This window comes from Salvelinus namaycush, chromosome 21 (genome assembly GCF_016432855.1).
Source record: "Salvelinus namaycush isolate Seneca chromosome 21, SaNama_1.0, whole genome shotgun sequence".
Lineage (NCBI taxonomy): Eukaryota > Metazoa > Chordata > Actinopteri > Salmoniformes > Salmonidae > Salvelinus > Salvelinus namaycush.
Genome location: NC_052327.1, coordinates 9,789,017 through 9,811,766, shown reverse-complemented (window position 1 = coordinate 9,811,766; position 22,750 = coordinate 9,789,017). Strand labels below are relative to the sequence as shown.

Below are 22,750 nucleotides of genomic sequence, written 5' to 3'. Positions count from 1 at the left end.
GTAGTGTCACAATCTTATGTATGTTGTACCTTATTTTTAGTATTACATTGTTATTGATTACTGCATTGTTGGGGTTAGAGCTGGCAAGAAAAGCAGTTCTTGTGCATGTGACAACTTTACTTTAAGTGGCACTTAGTTTCTTGTAAGAGATTGCAAGTAGAACAATGAACATCCAAACTGACCACTTGATTGGGGCAAGTATTACATTTATATATAGCTTAACATGTGAAAACATTTACATATGAAATGCCAGTGATTGTGAAACTGGCATTCCAGGCAGACTTGCATAAACCAATGGTTTGTTGCCACACTGGATAGGTGCAATGACATGTTTTACAGGATCAGCCATAGTAGTACAGCATCCCTGGGGGAAACTAGGGTTTAGTGCCTTGCTCAAGGGCAAAGCATTTGTCAGCAACCTTTCGCTTACTGGCCTGACATGCTACCTGCCACCCTATTGAGGCATCAAATCGTTGTATGTGGATAGCTGATAGACACATCTGGAAGGTGACCGATATGCCATTTTGAGTGAGTTAAGGCAGTTAATGGTGGACTCAACTCTGCTTACAAACCAAATTGCAGACTTGAGTTTTGTTTATAAGCAGGAACCACCCCGTTTTATCTTAACCTTCAATTGGCCTATATTTGTGACTTTAGTCAAGCAAACATCTATATGGTAGTATACAAGCAAATGGGCCTCCACTGGTTGCCGATTCTGACACTGGACATTAATCCAAATTACTATCAAGGCCATTTAAAATCCTAGTGTCAGGACTTCTGCACGGGCTGCCACTATATAGAGGGAATCGCTGGAGCTTTGAAGGTACGGGCTGGACTTGGAGCCAGACTGGGTCTCTCTGGGAGGCTGGGTTTTGTGCAGGCTGTGAAGCTGACACGGATGTCTCGGGGGTACAAGCCCTGCAGGACCCCATCCATGACGATGTCTGGCAGATCTGTTGGAAAATATGAATTCAAAGTTCAATACCGACTAGATTAGTTGCACGCCATATCAGCTTGCCATATGTGGATAGCTGATACCACCTATCCTGGCAGGCAACTCCAATGTACACTGAGGCCAAAAGTATGTATATAGACATCCCTTCAAATGAGTGGATTCGGCTATTTCAGCCACACCCGTTGCCGACAGGTGTATAAAAATCAAGCACACAGCCATGCAATCTCCATAGACAAACAGTAGTAGAATCAACCGTACTGAAGAGCTCCGTGACCTTAAATGTGGCACCGTCATAAGTCCAACAAGTCAGTTTGTCAAATAATCTGCCCTGCTAGAGCTTCCCCGGTCAACTGTGCTGTTATTGGTTCGGGCTAGGCTCCTTAGTTACAGTGAAGGTAAAGCTTAACGCTACAGCACATGACATTCTAGACGATTCTGTGCTTCCAAAGTTGTGGCAGCAGTTTGGGGATGGCTCTTTCCTGTTTCAGCATGACAATGCCCCTGTGCACAAAGCAAGGTCCAAACAGAACTGGTTTGTTGAGATTGGTGTGATAGAACTTGACTGGCCTGTACAGAGCCCTGACCTCAACCGCATTAAACACCTTTGGGGTGAATTGGAATGCCTGCTAAGAGCCAGGCATAATCGCTCAACATCAGTGACCAACCTCCCTAATGCTCGTGGCTGAATGGAAGTCCCCGCAGCAATGTTCCAACATCAAGTGGATGCCTTCCCAGAAGAGTGGAGGCTGTTATGGCAGCAAAGGGGGAGACCAACTCCATATTAATACCCATGATTTTGGAATGGGATGTTCGACGAGCAGCAGGTGTCCACATACTGTCTTTGATCTGGAACACAACCAATAACTAAAACGTAAACAAAAATACTAAAGCACAGGGCATTTGCGGAGAAAGCTTTCAGCAAGCTCTTTAAAAGGGAGACCATCCTGAGGAAACATTAACATTGAGCTAGCTGGATGTTACTGGCAATGATGGTAGAGTGTGGTGATCTCAAAAGGAGGAGATAGGCTCTAAGCCAAGGGTGGGCAGTTCTAAATATACAGTATAGGTCCATTATCATTTCTACTTACTCTCTACCTAGTTTTAGACACTCAAGTGTAAGCCCCCCCATTTAATCATCTGGGTGGTCTAAGGATCTCCAACAACCATACGACAATGAGGAGGCCTGCCGTACCTGAGGGGGACTCCAGGAGATAGGGGTCACGACAGAATCCCACCACACGCTGATGCTGCAGCTGACAGCTGAGGGACAAGAGACCACTGGGTGAGTCGAAGAGCTGAACGAGTAAAATGTATGTTGCTACAATATAGATGTGTGCATTGCAATATGGAGTGTAACCTTTGCAGATTTCAGCATTCTAAATTGAGATTTTACTTTTCTTATGCATAAATTTAATTGGCATCTTTTTGTATGGCATTTACACTTGCCCTCTGCTCTGCATGCCCAAACCCTCATAAGCCAGACGTTCTCACTTTGCCCCCAGCCAATCCACCAGGACAACCAATCCACCAGGACAACTGACTCAACAAATCAAGGGCTTGCTGATGAGTTGGCAAGATGAATCAGGTGTGCTAGTGTTAGAATAGATCATAGTGGAACTTCAGAGGGTCCCGAGCCCGAGCATAAACCCGAGGACCGGTTCGGAAACCAAAGTACAGGGGGACATGTACTCTATGGCACACAGGAGGAATACACATGGCTGTTCACAAGATAAAAGGGAAGCTCACCCATATCCCTGAGGGTCACTATCATCAAATGATCTGAAATGAGGAAACCACCGTTTTTATTACAGCCTATTATTTGCCCATGTTAAACAATATACACAGAGTATACCAAACATTAGGAACACCTTCCTAATATTGAGTTGCGCCCCCAGCCTCAATTTGTCGGGTCATGGACTCTACAAGGTGTCTAAAGCGTTCCACAGGGATGCTGGCCCATGTTGACTCCAATGCGTCACACAGTTGTGTCAAGTTGGCTGGATGTCCTTTCGGTGGTGGACCATTCTTGATACGCACAGGAAACTGTTGCGCGTGAAAAACCTGTCAAGAAACTTGAGCGTCAAAAACCTGGCAGTGTTGAAGTTCTTGACACAAACTGGTGCGCCTGGCACCTACTACCATACCCCGTTCAAAGACACTTGTATCTTTTGTCTTGCCCATTCACCCTCTGAATGGCACACACACAATCAATGTCTCAATTGTCTTAAAAAATCCCTCTTTAACCTGTCTCCTCCCCTTCATCTACACTGATTGAAGTGGATTTAACACATGACATCCATAAGGGATCATAGCTTTGACCTGGCCAGTCTCATGTAAAGAGCAGGTGTTCTTAATGTTTTGTACAATGTGTATATTGGCTACATATAACATGACCGAATTCAATAGAGGGTCTCTACATTTTCAATTGCAAAACACTGCACCGTATAAGGTAGTCGTACAGTGCCTTTAGAAAGTATTCACACCCCTTGAAGTTTTCCACATTTTGTTGTGTTATAAAAAGTGGGATTAAAATAGATTTAATTGTCATTTTTTTGTCAACTACATACACAAAATACTCTGTCAAAGTGAAAGACAAACTAATTTAAAAAAATATTATTTTGGAAAATAAAATACTAATATATCTTGATTAGATAAGTATTCAACCCTATCAGGCGATACAAGTTAGAATCACCTTTGGCAGCGATTACATCTGTGAATCTTTTTGGGTAAGTCTCGAAGAGCTTTGCACACCTGGATTGTACAATATTTGCCCATTATTCTTTTCAAAATTCTTCAAGCTCGGTCAAGTTGGTTGTTGATCCTTGCTAGACAGCCATGTTCAAGTCTTGCCATAGATTTAAGCAAAAATGGTATCTAGGCCACTCAAGAACATTCAATGTCATCTTAGTAAGCAACTCCAGTGTATATTTGGCCTTGTGTTAAGTAATTGTCCTGCTGAAAGGTGAATTTGTCTCCCAGTGTCTGATGGGAAGCAGACAAACAAGTTTCTCTAGGATTTTGCCTATGCTTAGCTTAATTACATTTCTTTTTATCCTAAAAAACTCCCTTGTCCTTGATGTTGATAAGCATACCCATAATATGATGCAGACACCACCATGCTTGAAAATATTAAGAGTGGTACTCAGTCATGTGTTGGATTTCCCCCTAGACAAAAAGTGAATTTCTTTGCCACATTTTTTACAGTATTACATTAGTGCCATATTGCAAAAAGGATGCATGTTTTGGATTTAAAAAAAATATTCTGTACAGGCTTCTTACTTTTCACTCTTTCAATTAGGTTAGTATTACATTCATTAAACTCTGTAACTGTTTTAAAGTCACCATTGGCCACATGGGGAAATCTGAGCGGTTTCCTTCCTCAGAGTTCGGAAGGACGCCTGTATCTTTGATACACCATCCTAAGTGTAATTAATAACTTCACCATGCTCAAACGGATATTCAATAGGTGTCCTTCTTTGCGAACCATTGGAAAACCTCCCTGGTCTTTGTGGTTGAATCTGTGTTTGAAATTCACTGCTCGACTGAGGGACCCTACAGATAATTGTATGTGTGGGGTACAGAGATGGCGTAGTCATTTAAAAACCATGTTAAACACTATTATTGCACACAGAGTCCATGCAACTTGTGACTTATTGAGGCTTGCCATAACAAAAGGGTTGAATACTTATTTTTATATCATTTTTAGTTAATTTGTAAACATTTGTAAAAACATAATTCCATTTTGACATGGGGTATAGTGTGTAGATCAGTGACACAAAAAAGTCAAGGGGTGTAAATATTTTGAAGGCACTGTATACCTCAGATATCATACAAGCTTGACTGACATCGGATTCTCCATTCCTAACCACACATGTCATATTCAGTATACTTTTTTTCTGTCTGATAACTTTATTGAAGTGAACCTGATGTGAGTAGCTGGTTGAGGTGAGGGGACAGAGGCAGGCAGGCAGGTACATACTCAAGGCTGCTTATTTTGTTCCCAGAGTGGAAATGTTTCACATGCAGGAAGTCCAGCAGCACCTGAGGGACTTCTTCATACTGGTAAATTATATCCTACAAAGAGAGGCCAGTAGAAAATACAAAGAAAATGGTTTTGATCACACACAGTCTAAAATTAGATTAGTAACTGTTATTGAAAATTTCAACTATCCCAGACTGCAATCCAGTGGGGCTAGTGTAAGCATCAGGTAATGCCCATACGGAACATAGTCCCTCAGTCATACCTAAATATTGTATGTCAATTCATACCTGAATATAGTTTCAAAGTCCTAATATGGCACGTACAATATATTAATTCATTACATTTCATACCTGAATGTGGTAACTGAACATGGTATGTAATTAATATATGTAGTCCTCCTAACTGAATAAAGTAAATACGGTAACACTTTACTTGACACCCAGCGTTATAACATGTCATTACAGCTGAAATAACTTGTCATAACACTGTCATGACCTCTATTTAGACCTGTTGTGACATATATTGCGTTATTTTATGGCTGGTTATGACACCTACATAAGAGTCTCAAAACCCACAAAACCTACCACACAAGGCAAAACATTCCATTACACCACAGCCTATTTGTTAACAATATATTTATGTTCTATAAAATGTTCTGAAATTGACCATCTTAAAACATCATTGTAATTGAGCACAAATTTCAGGAGCAGGACAAGACACCGTCTTTTTCACTGATGACTGACAAGGGCATGTACGTGATAGGCCTATCTGGCTTAAATGATTTTGACGGTCCTAATGCTTCTCGACGGGGTCATAAAGTGTATTTTCTTAGTCCAAGTAAAGTGACACAGGATGGTCATAATGCTTCACGACAGTGTCAAAGTGTATTTTCTGCAAGTTATTTAAAATAGGATGAAAAAAAACATGACCGTAAAACAGAATTCATTACAACAAAGGACTTAAGAAACAAACTTTCAAAACGAAAGGAAACTTCTTGGCTGGGAAAAAACACATTGGAATAAATGTGGGTTTTGACAACCTTATGTAGGTGTCATATTGCATTATTTTATGGCTGGTTATATGTCACAACATGTTTAAATATATTGGCCATGACCGTGTTATGACCATATTATGACACGTTATGTCAGCTGTTATGACGTTGGGTGTCAAGTAAAGTGTTACATGTATCTACGCTATTCTACCTGAATGTAGTCCTCCAGCTGCTGCCTCCTCTGCTCAAGAGGCTTGGTTCTCAGATGGGTGCTCCTCTTGCTGGGGAAGTCTGGGGGATGCAGAATCTTCTTCAGCTATGGAGGCAGGAGGAAACTGTAAATGACATTACGGGGATGGGCCTGTAATGGCTTAATGTCCATCACGCAACAACTAAGCCGTTGCATTGCGACCATCATTTGCATGTTTCAAGCAGGGAAATGTAAGCATATTTGTAGAGCAGTTAGCCATTGGTTTGTATGGCAACAGAGTAGAGTATACTGTGTAAAAATTTTTTTTTAATCATTCAGATACTGTATAATTCTGGTGTCAAGTAAGGGGAGGCAGAGAGTCAGCAATTGCTTTACCTTTCTGTGCAGCGTCTGGAATTCACTGTGTCTTCTGAGCACAAAGTGTTTCCTTCCATTGAACAATATCTCAACTCTAAAGAGCTAGAAAAGAAAAGAGCAGAGCGGAGCTTTGCGCTATTACACTGGTTTTCTGGAAAGGAATATCAATAGAATTATGTTTGCTCGTCATCGGACAGAAACATTTATGTACAAAAGGTAAGTCTTTCCATTCACATGAGAGTTTGCCTTTCTAAAAGGTAGTTCTACACAAACTAGATGGACTTGACGTGCTGCAATCATGCCTGAGTTTAGTGTCCAGTGTAATGCAGTCAGATATCCAGCAGGGGAAGGAAGAGGCCTGTTGGAGATAAAAACGAATCCTATCAAACTTTGCAGCTTTTGCTTGAGGAATTGGACAACAAGTGTGCGTCCCAATATCTCCTTTCTCCTGCAGTATGGACTCGTTCACACAAATGGTTGGTGCGGACATAGGCTTGTGGGAGTTCCCACCATATTTCTTATAGTAGTAATTTCCTTTCAAAATCAGTGAAGGGGTCAAATGTCTCCTGACCCCTCATGTCTCATCCTCCAGTATTTATGCTGCAGTAGTTTATGTGTCGGGGGGCTAGGATCAGTTTGTTATATCCGGTGTCCTGTGTGAATTTAAGTATGCTCTCTCTAATTCTCTCTTTCTTTCTCTCTCTCTCGGAGGACCTGAGCCCTAGGACCATGCGTCAGGACTACCGGGCATGATGACTCCTTGCTGTCCCCAGTCCACCTGGCCTTGCTGCTGTTCCAGTTTCAACTGTTCTGCCTGCGGCTATGGAACCCTGACCTGTCCACCGGACGTGCTACCTGTCACAGACCTGCTGTTTTCAACTCTCTAGAGACCGCAGGAGCGGTAGGGATACTCTTAATGATCGGCTATGAAAAGCCAACTGACATTTACTCCTGAGGTGCTGACTTGCTACACCCTCAATAACTTCTGTGATTATTATTATTTGACCATGCTGGTCATTTATGAACATTTGAACATCTTGGCCATGTTCTGTTATAATCTCCACCCGGCACAGCCAGAAGAGGACTGGCCACCCCTCATAGCCTGGTTCCTCTCTAGGTTTCTTCCTAGGTTTTGGCCTTTCTAGGGAGTTTTTCCTAGCCACCGTGCTTCTACACCTGCATTGCTTGCTGTTTGGGGTTTTAGGCTGGGTTTCTGTACAGCACTTCGAGATATTAGCTGATGTACGAAGGGCTATATAAAATAAATTTGATTGATTGATTGAAATGCAGTCTTGGGAAGCAGGAGAGACAATTGGGACATTACCCAGGAGCACTTGCCTAGACCTGACCTGTCAACAGACAGGGCAAACAACTAGATGTACAAAAATCGCTTTGCCTTTTCGTGGTTGCTAAAATTCTAATTTAAGTTTGTGGCAAAACACGCAGTGTAGTGTATAGAATCATTGTATCATCTAAACCGCTGTGAAATATATTTTCAAATACCAAAAATATAGTATTTTCAGCATTTTGAAGCTGGTGTACAAAATTGAAAGTATAAAGGGGCATAAACAAAACTTCAGAACAGATTGCATAGACAATTCGCACATAGAACGTATCTACCGCTTCTTAGACTCGTTTTTAATGAGAATCACAGATCTCTCTCTCAAATTTCTATGTGCATTTGGTCGGGTCGACAAAAAAGTTACATATTACAGCTTTACGTGGTCAAAAACAACTCAGTTATACATGCATTACTGCTCACAAGAAAAGCAAAACAGATCCCCTAGAATGACCATAACCCTAGGTAAAAGGACGACCTGTGGAAATGTTCTTTCTTAAAGACATTCTACACCTTCATGAATGGGAGGACACGTCCGCTACAGCGCACCTGCACATCCTTAGCAATCAGTAATTTGATAATTTGACACTCGTCACCCAGAACTGAGGTTAATGACAAGTACAAAAGTGGCCATCCTTTGGTCTTCCCCACTTTCTAAAATGAAGAAAACAGGGATATCTTTTCCAAATTGATCTGAAACCAAGTTAACAATAATACATAAATAGCCACTGACAAAGAGAGGGATAGAGTTCCAAAAATATGAATAGAAGGGACTCTGTCTAAACATGACAAGGTGTGGTGAACAATGAATGACAAAAATTCTAGCCTACATTTCCAGCAAGCTATTATCTAAATATTCCTTTGAAGTTGTTGACTTAAAGTTGGAGCTTCAGGACATGCTGTTTAGAATCCAGTATTCAGGGTCATGTTTATACGGGCATGCAGCAGAAAACAATCCAGGTAGACCCTCCCCATTTGAGTCTGTTTCCTTATATTTAGTGCCAAATGAACATGACCCAGGACAGAGAGTCATCCTGACATGGGGATTAGCAGAGTCATGCAGTTGATCCACACTTTTTTTTGCCAGGCCCTCACGTTAAATATAGCTGACTGGCTACATTCAGGCTATAATTAAAGGCCCATGCCCCCCTTTCCACCTAAACTCATCTCTCATGGGTTGATCCAGAGTGATTGCTACAAGGACAATTTTGCCACCCTATAACTAATTTAAAGCTATATTTTAATCTATGAACTAGTCTACAACCATACAACACAATAAATAAATAAAAACTGTACATTAAAGAGTTTACCTTTTTGGTATTTATTCTTGATCTAAAAATACATCGGGTCCTTAATTATTCGCAACAGAGAGAGTGCTCAGCCAGTTACTTCGAAAGAGTGCTGACCCTAAAATCAGCAGTGACTCGAGCGGTCAGCCTAGTACAGTACTTAACTCCTCTCTCAGCAAACAGTCATGTTGACTGTCTGTAGCTGTGTAGCCTGGTCCCAGATGTGTCTGTGCTGTCTTGCCAAGTACCAACTCTGGCAAGACAGCACAGACCGATCTGGTACCAGGCTAGCTGTTCAAAGAAGGCACAGGGCCTCCATATTCCTGGGTTGCCAAGGCGACTCGCGACCCAGTGGACCGATGGGGCTGGAGCCATGTCATCACATACCAATGATGGTCCAAAACAGATGACCCTCAATCCATGGATGAATGAGCTCTCAGAGCAGGAGGGCTGTGGCCATTATCCAGGCAGCCACTGGATCTAACATGGATCCTCATGAGCAGAATAATCATCAATCCTTGACTAATTATCATATTGGTAAAATCGTTATAAGTGTTACCATACTCTGCAATCAGTGCCCACTGCCCAGAGTATACATTTGAGATGTTTCAAGATTACTGTTTACATAATACAAGATTATTACCCTGACGATACAGACTTTTGACCATCACCTGAACTGTGATTAATGGTTATTTAGTGACAAAGATATGTGACTGACTGTTAATGAGCTTTAAAAGTAACCAACTCCTCTCAATGACACACAAATTTCCCTTTCCTGAAGTTGCTGTTCTTCCCGCTATGGAGGAACTCACTGGTTTAGTCAGTTCCACAAAGTCAAGTATCACAATGAACAACAAGTACCTGCTTCTGCTCAATGTTCAGCCTGCTTCACTAATCTGCAGAAGTCAGTCTCAACCTCAGCACCTATTTCATATGAAATAACTCCCCTGGCCTACGCATGCACACCTTGTGCTTCTTCATTCGTTTACCAAATTACTGTTCAGGACAAGAAGCACATGATTTAATTGATTGAGTTACATCTGCCCAAAAAGGTACTTCTTGTCAAAGAAAAGAGTCTTTGTCTGCTCACTCGAGACTTGTAAACAAGTTTTAAAAAAACAGCTCATCCACTTTTGATGCTTTAACTCGTTAATTTCAGGTAACAAAATGTCACTATATGTTCCCCATGCAATTATATGTCTACAGATGAGCTGATGGTACATTCACTCAGTCCGTGGGGATATATGAGAGTACAGAGATTGTCATCAGTTTATGGGAAAGACCATTTTTCCATATCGGGTCTCTTTGTTCTTGAAGCCATACAGCCGGTTTACAGACAGAACTGGGGCCATCCTCTCTTTCTCGCCATCCCGTCAATGGTCACCCTTCCGTCACAGAGCTTTCATTGTTGCGGGTGTGCAGATAGGACTAGATATTTCCACCTGCAAACCCCTGGCACAGAGGGGCCCGATGCCCCCTCCTTACATAACACAGCAGAAGGCTCAGAGTGGAACACGCAGCACCCCAAATCAGACAGTTAACAGACAAGCAAGACCCTTTTCACACTACTTAGCCGAGCTCATCCAAGGTTTGCTGAACTGGCCTGGATACGCATGCACCATACTAGCTTAAACCCTGTTTGAAAGGGCAAACTGTATGTGCATAGAAAATATACAAGCCAGCACAGAATAGTTTGGGTCGGCATGTTGGCGTGAAATGGATATGATTGGACCACTTCTTGAACCCCACTCTATTTCAAGAAATGGATAATTGACTATGCCCCTCTGCTTGTTTAAAAGAAGACTGGCACCAGCTATATTATCAGACTAGCTAAGGGTCAGCTCAGCTCACTTTTAGCTTCCCAAGCAATATTAGTCTCATGCTGGAAAGGAGTAGACAATGTGAAAAGAACACATCCAAGCCTGCACAGAAAGTGCTGTTCAGGTTGGCACAATAGTGTGAACACACACACACCAAAAGCTCACGAGTGACTCGAAGCAGAATTAAGTGTCAGTCAAAAATGACTTCAGTCTTACTTTTGTTGATAATGGAGGCAGGCAATTTAGTCATCCTGTTAAGACTACAGCTGCTGTGGGATGTGTAACGTGAACCCATTTTTCAACTGGGTCATAGGTTTGATTCCAGCCGTGGCCACCAATAAGGAAAAGTATACAATTACTGCTTTGGATAAAAGTATCTGCTAAATGGCATACAATGAGTGTACAAAACATTAAGAACACCGTCCTAATATTGAGTAGCACCCCCTCTTTTGCCCTCAGAACAGCCTCAATTCGTTGTGGAATGGACTCTACAAGGTGCAGAAAGCTTTCCACAGGGATGTTGGCCCATGTTGACTCCAATGCTTCCCACAGTTGTGTCAAGTTGGCTGGATGTCACTTGGGTGGTGGACCATTCTTGATACACACGGGAAAATGTTGAGCATTGCAGTTCTTGACACAAACCGGTGCGCCTGGAACCTACTACCATACCCCGTTCAAAGGCACTTCAATACTTTGTCTTGCCCATTCACCCTCTGATTGGCACACACACAATCCATGTCTGAAGGCTTAAAAATCCTTCTTTAACCCGTCTCCTCCCCTTCAGCTACACTGATTGAAGTGGATTTAACAAGTGACATCTAACTTGGATTTAACAAGTGCATAGCTTTCACCTCATCCATCTATTTCATGGAAAGAGCAGGTGTTCATAATGTTTTGTATTCTTTGTGTAATTTGGCAACATATAACGTGACTTAATTTACTGGCTCAAAGTTCAGAGACTTGGGCAAAGGGTTTCCTTTTGCTTGTTTTTTACAGTGAAATTAGATCTTTTCACATCAGATATTTGTCAGAAAAAAAGACCAGAATTGGGCTGCCCTGTGTAGATGCAAGCCAACAAGCAGACAGCTCTCAAGCCAACAAGCAGACAGCTCTCAAGCCAACAAGCAGACAGCTCTCAAGCCAACAAGCAGACAGCTCTCAAGCAGACAGCTCTCAAGCCAACAAGCAGACAGCTCTCAAGCCAACAAGCAGACAGCTCTCAAGCCAACAAGCAGACAGCTCTCAAGCCAACAAGCAGACAGCTCTCAAGCCAACAAGCAGACAGCTCTCAAGCCAACAAGCAGACAGCTCTCAAGCCAACAAGCAGACAGCTCTCAAGCCAACAGCTCTCAACAAAAACCGGTGGTAAATGACTTCAGACATTGTTTGGGGGTTTTCACTGTCAAAAACAAAAAACTTCTTGCCCAAGTCCATGAACTTTGAGCCAGTATATTCAGTCATGTTATATGTATCCTATATATGCCATTCAGCAGATTATTTTATCCAAAGCAATCAGAATTGGGCTGCCTGTGTAAATGCAGACAAAAAGTGCACTCAAGTCCCCAGTGCTAGGTAGGTGCAAAAAGTGCTGTCAACTAGAGGTCGACCGATTAATCGGAATGGCCGATTAATTAGGGCCGATTTCAAGTTTTCATGACAACCGGAAATTGGTATTTTTGGACACCTTTATTTAACTAGGCAAGTCAGTTAAGAACACATTCTTATTTTCAATGACGGCCTAGGAACGGTGGGTTAACTGCCTTGTTCATGGGCAGAACGACAGTTTTTTACCTTGTCAGCTCGGGGATTCAATCTTGCAACCTTACGGTTAATTAGTCCAACGCTCTAACCACCTGCCTTACATTGCACTCCACGAGGAGCCTGCCTGTTACGCGAATGCAGTGAGAAGCCAAGGTAAGTTGCTAGCTAGTATTAAACTTATCTTATAAAAACAATCAATCAATCATAATCACTAGTTAAATACACATGGTTGATGATATTACTAGTTTATCTAGCGTGTCCTGCGTTGCATATAATCGATGCGGTGTGCATTCGCGAAAAAGGACTGTCGTTGCTCCAAAGTGTACCTAACCATAAACATCAATGCCTTTCTTAAAATCAATACACAAGTATATATTTTTAAACCTGCATATTTAGTTAATATTGCCTGCTAACATGAATTTCTTTTAACTAGGGAAAATGTGTCACTTCTCTTGCAACAGAGTCAGGGTATATGCAGCAGTTTGGGCCGCCTGGCTCGTTGCGAACTGTGTGAAGACTATTTCTTCCTAACAAAGACAGCCAACTTCGCCAAACGTGGGATGACTTAACTAAAGTGCATTTGCAAAAAAAAGCACAATCGTTGCACGACTGTACCTAACCATAAACATCAATGCCTTTCTTAAAATCAATACACAGAAGTATATATTTTTAAACCTGCATATTTAGCTAAAAGAAATCCAGGTTAGCAGGCAATATTAACCAGGTGAAATTGTGTCACTTCTCTTGCGTTCATTGGACGCAGAGTCAGGGTATATGCAACAGTTTGGGCCGCCTGGCTCGTTGCGAACTAATTTGCCAGAATTTTACGTAATTATGACAGAACATTGAAGGTTGTGCAATGTAACAGGAATATTTAGACTTATGGATGCCACCCGTTAGATAAAATACGGAACGGTTCCGTATTTCACTGAAAGAATAAATGTTTTGTTTTCGAGATGATAGTTTCCGGATTCTACCATATTAATGACCTAAGGCTCGTATTTCTGTGTGTTATTATGTTATAATTAAGTCTATGATTTGATAGAGCAGTCTGACTGAGCGATGGTAGGCACCAGCAGGCTCGTAAGCATTCATTCAAACAGTACTTTCGTGCGTTCTGCCAGCAGCTCTTCGCAATACTTCAAGCATTGCGCTGTTTATGACTTCAAGCCTATCAACTCCCGAGATTAGGCTGGTGTAACCGATGTGAAATGGCTAGCTAGTTAGCGGGGTGCGCGCTAATATCGTTTCAAACGTCACTCGCTCTGAGACTTGGAGTAGTTGTTCCCCTTGCTCTGCATGGGTAACGCTGCTTCGAGGGTAGCTGATGTCGATGTGTTCCTGGTTCGAGCCCAGGTTTGAGCGAGGAGGGGGACGGAAGCTATACTGTTACACTGGCAATACTAAAGTGCCTATAAGAACATCCAATAGTCAAAGGTATATGAAATACAAATCGTATAGAGAGAAATAGTCCTATAATAACTACAACCTAAAACTTCTTACCTGGGAATATTGAAGACTCATGTTAAAAGGAACCATCAGCTTTCATATGTTCTCATGTTCTGAGCAAGGAACTTAAACGTTAGCTTTCTTACATGGCACATATTGCACTTTTACTTTCTAATCCAACACTTTGTTTTTGCTTTATTTAAACCAAATTGAACATGTTTCATTATTTATTTGAGGCTAAATTGATTTTATTGATGTATTATATTAAGTTAAAATAAGTGTTCAATCAGTATTGTTGTAATTGTCATTATTACAAATAAATAAATAAAGTGGCCGATTAATCGGTATCGGCTTTTTTGGTCCTCCAATAATCGGTATCGTTATTAAAAAATCATAATCGGTCGACCTCTACTGTCAACACCAACTTTTCTTCTGGCAACTGTCATTCCAGCAGCTAGGTGTAGTCAGTGGTGTAAAGTAACTAAGTACAAATACTTTGAAGTGCCATTTAAGTATCTGTACTTGACTATTTATATTTTTACTCCACTACATGCCTAAAGAAAAATGTAGTTTTTACTCCCATACATTTTTCCTGACACCCAAAAGTACCCTTTACATTTCGAATGCTCAGCAGGACAGAAACATTGTCAAATTCACGCACTTGGTCATCACTACTTCCTCTGTCATGCTGAGCAAACCCCGCCCGCATTTCGTGCACGAGCGTTATAAAAATACATTTACACATACATGTTATTCAATCGTTTCATCCAAACTGCTCGTGGATGTCAGTATAGCCAGGCTCTAAAATATAACTTTGTTCTATTTTAGACGCTTGACGTGCTGCAATTCCCGCCTCTCCCATCTACTCATTGGTTTTTAGGAGCATACTAACCCACCCGGGTGATTGAAAGATGAACAAGGTCCACACTCCAGTCGTTGGTGGCGGTTATGCACCTTAAAAGTTGGTTGCCAACCGCCATATAAAATCCACAGAACAACAAACGAGGAGAGATTAATCAAGGAAAACTGAAAACGAACTAGGTTTCCCTTTTTATCTGTGGATTAATTGTCGGAGTAGAGAACCCACGATTTTGTGTGACTCAAAATGGGTTAAAATTCTACAAAGTTCCAGCAAAAAAAGGACCATATGCATTTTAGGTAAAATAACAACCCAATATTTTTCTCCCAAGTCAAATTAGCAAGCTAGCTAAATGTCCATGAATGTTTTGTGTGTGTTTGACTAGAGGTCGACCAATCAACGCCGATACCGATTATTGGAGGACCAAAAAAGCCGATACCAATTTAAAAAATGTATTTGTAATAAAGACAATTACAACAATACTGAATGAACACTTATTTTAACTTAATATAATACATCAATAAAATCTATTTAGTCTAAAATAAATAATGAAAGCAGTTCAATTTGGTTTAAATAATGCAAAAACACTGTTGGAGAAGTAAAAGTGCAATATGTGCCATGTAAAAAAGCTAGCGTTTAAGTTCCTTGCTCAGAATATGAGAACATATGAAAGCTGGTGGTTCACTATTCCCAGTTCTTCAATATTCCCAGTTAAGAAGTTTTAGGTTGTAGTTATTATAGGAATTATGACACGTCTACTATTTCTCTCTATACCATTTGTATTTCATATACCTTTGGCTATTGGATGTTCTTACAGGCACTTTAGTATTGCCAGCCTAATCTCGAGAATTGATAGGCTTGAAGTCATAAACAGCACTGTGATTCAAGCATTGCTAAGAGCTGCTGGCAAACGCAGTAAAGTGCTGTTTGAATGAATGCTTACGAGCCTGCTGCTGCCTACCACTGCTCAGTCAGACTGCTCTATCAAATAATTGACTTAATTATAAAAAACACAGAAATATGAGCCTTTGGTCATTAATATGGTCAAATCCGGAAACTATCATTTAGAAAACAAAACGTTTATTCTTTCAGTGAAATACGGAACCTTTCTGTATTTCATCGAACGGGTGGCAACCCTAAGTCTAAATACTGCTGTTACATTGCACAACCTTCAATGTTATGTCATAATTATGTAAAATTCTGGCAAATTAGTTCACAACGAGCCAGGCGGCCGAAACTGTTGCATATACCCTGACTCTGCTTGCACTGAATGCTAGAGAAGTGACAATTTCCCTAGTTAATATTGCCTGCTAACATGATTTCTTTTAAACTGAACATGCAGATAAAAAAATATATACTTCTGTGTATTGATTTTAAGAAAGGCTTTGATGTTTATGGTTAGGTACATTTGTGCAACGATTGCGCTTTTTTCGCGAATGTGCTTCCGTTAAATCATCACCCGTTTGGCGAAGTAGGCTGTGATTCGATGATAAATTAACAGGCACCGTATTGATTATATGCAACGCAGGACAAGCTAGTTAACCTAGTAATATCATCAACCATGTGTAGTTAACTAGTGATTATGTGAAGATTGATTGTTTTTTATAATTTATGTTTAACGCTAGCTAGGAACTTACCTTGGCTCCTTGTAGCCACAAGGTCCTTTTGACTCTGCACTCGCGTAACAGGTGGTCAGCCTGCCATGCAGTTTCCTCGGGGATTGCAATGTAATCGGCCATAATCGTTGTACAAAAAGGCCGATTACCGATTGTTATGAAAACTTGAAATCGGACCCAATTACAAATGGGCCATGCCGATTAATCGGTCGACCTCTAGTTTTGACATGAATTAATATAGTTGGTTTTGGTATTTTAACCTGCGTGTCATGAACGTTGCTGGAGGGCATAGACAAAATCAACATGCGCACAATGACTCACGCGCAGAGCCAGTTTTGTCAGCATATGATCTGGCGGAGTCACTAAACAAATAATTTGTAAATTGTGTTGGCTTGTGCCCCTGGCAGTGGCGATTTTAGCATGTAAATCTTGGTGTGGCACACTAAAAAATGTTTTTTAGATGCATGTCAGCAAAGACACTACATAACACTAAACAATACATGAATTGCACTATAACAATGACAAGCAGTGCCCAAACTGTTAGGGCCTTTGTGACATGTATTAATGCCAAAATAACATGCAAAACAGGCAAGCCCCCCCAAAAAATGGCATCTATAAATGTGGGGTTCAGAGCCCCACCTGCCCTTAATGATGGGTCCCCGACTGGCCCCTGGCAATCCGTAATTAAAAAACTAAATCATGCTGTCTTGCTTACTTAACAAGGAATGTGAAATGATTCATAGCATTTATTGTTGATACTTAAGTATATTTAAAACGAAATACATTTTGAATTCTACTCAAGTAGTATTTTACTGGGTGACTTTCACTTGAGTCGTTTCTATTAAGGCATCTTTACTTTTATTCAAGTATGACCATTGGGTACTATTTCCACCACTGGGTGTAGCCTGTGTTTATGGCAACTGTCCTCGAAAAAAGATTGGGTGCTTGGCTTCCTTTTGTTTGGCATGCAAACTGCAATACTTTGTGTTTATGTGTCTCTTTTTCAAATGAGGCTCAGGGCTTTCAAATTATATTTTAAGGGAAAGTGGGAGAAAGCTGCCACAGACAACTGAAGCTTTTCACAATTGTGTAATACAAGACACAAGGGCAACAATGGTTCACAAAATGATAGAAATGATATAATATACGCTATATAAATCTATGGAATAGGTGCCCTTCTAGCTTGCCTGGTGCAAAGGAATGGCGCGGCAGCCAGCACGAATGGCAAACCTGGACCAGTGGAATATCGCCTATCCAAGCAGTAAAAAATATTTTTTAAATCTTATTTGTCCAACAAAATGTGCATGACAAGTTGTGGGAAAACATAAGAGAATGCCTTAAAATAAGTATTGAACTTTACTGTACCACACATATCCAGATATTTTTTAAGTCTACAACAGTTTACCTTTCTCAATTTCCCCGACTCGTCTACCTCTCGCTCCAGCGACGGAATCGATACCTCAATCATAGGGGAATCTTCAGCCATTCATCGGACTTTTCTGAGCGCAAACTGTCCAATTACCTTCCTACTGAGTGGTGCTGCGGCTTTTCTGTCTTCAATCTTTAACAATGTCCCCTTCTAAACATTCGGGAAAATTCAGGTAAGAGAACATAAAGCGATAATGGCCAACGTGACAATATCAACTCGGTTACCGTAAATTCAGGACAACGTTTGAGACTCTCTCCAATGCTCCTCCCACAAACTATTTGGAGAATCTGTGCACCCCATCTAAAATGCCCTAGGTTAAAAGAAAAAAACGATATCCTTGTGTTGATTCAAATGTTTCGTGTTACACAGGGCATTAATTCAATAGCCATAATGCCAAACAACATTATTTTACATGGTGTGCGGGAATAACTGGTTTGACAGATTACATATAGCTTCGTCTCTTGCTGAGGTAGGGCTATTCTGCCTTTGTAGAAAGACAATAATGAAAGCTTCGGACTATGAGGTTCTATTTGAAATAAATAAATAAATGAGTTGGTCACATAATTGATGTTTAGATGGTTCTTCATCTGTCTGTGAAGTTAGATTTCAAAAATACATTTTTTTAACTATAAAGTTCTATCTGCATAAACCCATTTGAACATGGCACTATATGACTATAAGGTTATATCTGCAATCCAATCACCAGCCAAAACAATTACAGATGGACCAAACAGAACACGTCTTTGCCAATAGAGTACTACAGTATGAGTCATAATACCCATAAAACCTAGCGGTCAAACAAGGAAATGGTTCCAATAGTTTTCCCACCATTCATTTTTCCCCATAGGGGATTTTTAGAAACACTTCAAATAAGGGCTGTGTTTTGTGTAGGCTTACCCTGGAATGACGTTTTGATAACCATGTAAATCACTCTAGGACAAAGTGACTTTTCTATCATAAAGAACTAATAATGCCATGATGATGATCTGGATGAGACTTCCGAATCGAGGCAAAGGCAAGAATCTCTGGATTAACTATCTAATGTTAGCTAAATGTAGTAATGAACAAAATGGCTACATTTCTTTAAGTGGACAATTCTGTGAACTGTCTTGTGCAAATTAGCATAGGTGTCAGAAAGCGATGACGCTCAGGAGTTTGCAGGGATTTGTAGTCTTGCATGATGTCTACGTTGATCCTAATTAGCATTTTCTAATCTGAGCATAAATATAGCCAAATATATGGATAAGTCTCCTTGTCCGAGAGATTTACATGGTTAGCAAAATGTCAAGCCTACACGAAACACAGCCGTTATTTTAAGTGTTTCTAAAATCCCTTAAGGGAAAAATGAATGGTGAAAAAACGATTGGAGCCATTTCCCTCTTTGACCGCAAGGTTTTATGGTTATGACACCTCCATTGTGGTGCTCTATGGTCTAGGCTAGTCGGTCATCACTTCCACAAAGTCATAAACCCTGCCTATGTCTACAATTAATTTTCTTATAGATGCACTATGCAGAAATCACTCAGCCATTTCCAGGTTGCTAAAATTCTAATAGTTCACCTCATTTCAGTTTGTTACAAAACAAGCAAGTAAAGTGTAGAGAATCATTGTACCATCTAAACCGCTATGAAACATATTTTCCATAACCCCAAAATATTGTATTTTCAGCTGTTTGAAGCTGGTGTAAAAAAACAAAAGTAAAAAATGCAAAAACAAAACTGAAAGAACGGGAAGTATAGAAATAGTGCACATAGAACAGATCTACCTCTTCTTAGACTTGCGTTCAATGAAAGACATAAAACACATTTAAGTGAATTGTTTCCCAAAAAGTTAAATATTGCAGCTTTAAATTGTGATTTTAAACCTAACCTTAACCATACTGATAATACCTAACCCTAATCTTAAATTAAGACCAAATAGCACATTTTTATTTTCATGAATTTTTACCATACAGCCAATGTTGACTTTGTGGCTGTAGTAACTAGTGGAAAATCCAGTCTAGCCAGCAATAATGGAAGGCAAGTTAAAAAACTACACTGTCAAAAATCTTAGTGTATGATGTTGGATCGTTGTTCAGGGATGACAGTAATTATTCTTAATTTCTTAATGTATTGGATTATGTGTTCTGACTCTTATATTGGTAAAATAGTGTTATTCTATCATGTATGTATTCAAATAGCTACAGTTTTCTTAACGGAACATGTCTAATTCAGAAGTGTCAGATAGAACCTCATGGCTGGACCCAGATTGACATTTCAGAGCCATAAGGTTCTATCTGCGATTGCACCCCCCTAAAAAAAAACGAATTTACAAATGTCTCAGGATTTTGATACTCTGCACTTTAGGTACCTTTAAGACCTTAATGGCTTATTAAAGAGAAATTCACTACAAATCAGTTCTGAGATCTGAAAACTATATTGCACAGGTAGAACCTTATCTTCCCAAAGTCATTTCATAAGCCACACACACACACACACACACACACACACACACACACACACACACACACACACACACACACACACACACACACACACACACACACACACACACACTTTCTAATGTGAAACAATATACTTATTATTGAGGATTGTGGATATAAAAAAAAAAACTCCCCCTCGCCAAACATGGTTACCTGACCAAACACGAATTTGCATGTTTACACAAGTCCAATGACATTGTTTTCTATGTATAGAAAATGATAAATGAGAATCACATGGTGTGACATGATATCCTGTGACTTCCTCATTCATGTATTCCTCTGCTGACTTGGGTTTATTCAATCCAAGCAGGAAATAATGCTCACATAAGCAACTCTGAGGAACAGGGCATTGTGCTGCGCTATACACTTGGTTAACCAGAAAAAAAACAGAAGGCTAGAGTATAGTAGGAACAAAGATAACATTAGCTGTACGCACACAACTACTGCAGTAGAAGTCACAGCATCAGCAAACTAAAAAAACAGCACAAAAAGAAAGTTAGTCTCAGCTATGTGGTCATTGGCCATGTGAGGCCGGGCTTTGTATAATGGACAATCTGATCTGTTTGGAGCCTCTGAACACACACACACACTAATTAAAATAATATATTCTAAAAGGCTTTATTTCACCAGAGTTCTGAGAAAAGTTATGTCCTTGAGGTGACAGTGGCTGTAAAAATAAGTTAAGTTAAAGATAAACAAGGCAAGGTTCCCGTAAAAATATTTACAGTTTAGAACTTGGACTATAAACCCACAAGTCGTTGTTGGGAAATAATTTACCCTCAGCTTTTGTAAGACATACTGCCTACCAAGGCCTTGTTTAGACTTGACCTGAAGTGAGTAAAGGGAAAGTTGGGGGAAAGGTATTTCTCCACCTGAATAGTCAGCTAGCTTGGGCTGCTCAGTCAATAACCTCAGGGGGTTTCTGTATGTGCATAATCCTAACCCTAATGTGATGTTGGCAGATGAGTTGCAAAGATAAACTGACGTCAACAAAACTACTCCTACAGTCAGTCTAGTTTAAGCAATTCAACCTAAAAGCAAAGGACATTGAGACTAAGGAGGAGCTTATAAAAGAAATGTGACTAAAAACATAAGCAACAGTGAAAGTGTGAGGGCTTCAAACCAAGGATCAGTTCCCTACTAGTGTCTCGGAGTAGGATGTGTGAGCCCGAGGGCAATATAATAGCTTTATACACATCCTCTAACAGGTTAAAAGTGGAGAAAGTGGATCCATTTGTGGTTTCAGGGTGGGTGGGAAAGGAGTTGGGTGCAGTTGAATCAGTGAAGGTAACCTGTAGTGGTCTTGTGATATGTTTGTTTTTTCTGCCCAGATGGAGCAGGCGCTCTGTGTCACGCAACATTGGTCAACATCGGTTTCTTGTTTTGCGCTTAGGAATAGGGCACTACTGAAAGGAGTGATTGATTTCTGGTGTAGTGTTAATTGTGGAGGTGGAGCAATTGAATTTGAAGTTTGGCGTTCGTGACGCCTGCTGTTTGATGCAACACAGACCCGGTGGTGAGCGTGGTGAAACAAGAGTCACAGTCAGTCGTTTTGAGTCAGTGTCTTTTACCAATAAAGTAATGTTAGAATATATCAGTGTCTGTTAGAGCTTTTCTGCTGAATCCACAGCAGTGTCTCAGGTGCAACATTTATGGACAGGTTGCAGCAGTGTAGGAGGGAGATTCCAAGTTGTGGGAAGTGTTCAGGAGGGCATAGGACAGAGGATTGTGTAGTTTCAATGGATAAAGTTGTGTGTGCCAACTGTAGGGGGTGTCCATTTTGCTGGGAATCAGAAGTGTCTGGTGCGAAAGAGACAGGTTGAAGTGGCCAGAGTAGTGCAGAAGTTGTCGTATGCTGAGGCAGTGAAGAAAGTAGAGGAGGATGGGTCAAGGGTGAGGGATCCTGAGAGGATCCCTGTGAGTAGTAGATCTGTGCCAGCACAGAGGGATAGGCCAATGAGTGATATATACTTCAGTAACGTTGGCTTCTTAGCATTCATAGCAATGGTTCTCAACTGTACTGCAGAAATCACTGAAAATAGATGTTGGCAGCTGCAGAGAAGTACATTTGACTTCAGAAGATTTACAGGGTGTGTTGAGCAGTGGTGTCCCGTCCTCCCAGGCCGTTGGCATGGTGCAGGAGCAGATAAGGTCAAAGTAGTGGAATGGGGTAGTGGGTTTTTTTCACAAAAAAAATTGTATCAAAGTAT

At 40.6% G+C, this 22,750-nt stretch overlaps 1 protein-coding gene across 4 annotated transcripts; it reads right to left on the bottom strand.

Moving 5' to 3' along the window:
- Positions 1-189: 189 nt before the first annotated feature.
- Positions 190-18,310, bottom strand: snx22 (sorting nexin 22). Of its 4 annotated transcripts, none has more exons than XM_039017164.1 (7): positions 18,035-18,310; positions 6,515-6,598; positions 6,140-6,244; positions 4,879-5,029; positions 2,702-2,734; positions 2,148-2,215; positions 190-953 (listed from the first exon to the last, which is right to left on the bottom strand). In XM_039017164.1, exons 1-7 carry the CDS (start codon positions 18,113-18,115, stop codon positions 729-731), a joined length of 747 nt encoding a protein of 248 aa, XP_038873092.1. In that variant the 5' UTR covers positions 18,116-18,310; the 3' UTR covers positions 190-728. The 4 variants fall into 4 exon arrangements, 3 of the variants coding, with proteins under 3 accessions (XP_038873092.1, XP_038873093.1, XP_038873094.1); XM_039017165.1 differs by having other exon boundaries at positions 4,935-5,029; XM_039017166.1 differs by lacking the exon at positions 2,702-2,734 and having other exon boundaries at positions 4,935-5,029.
- Between the last annotated feature and the right edge of the window lie 4,440 nt (positions 18,311-22,750).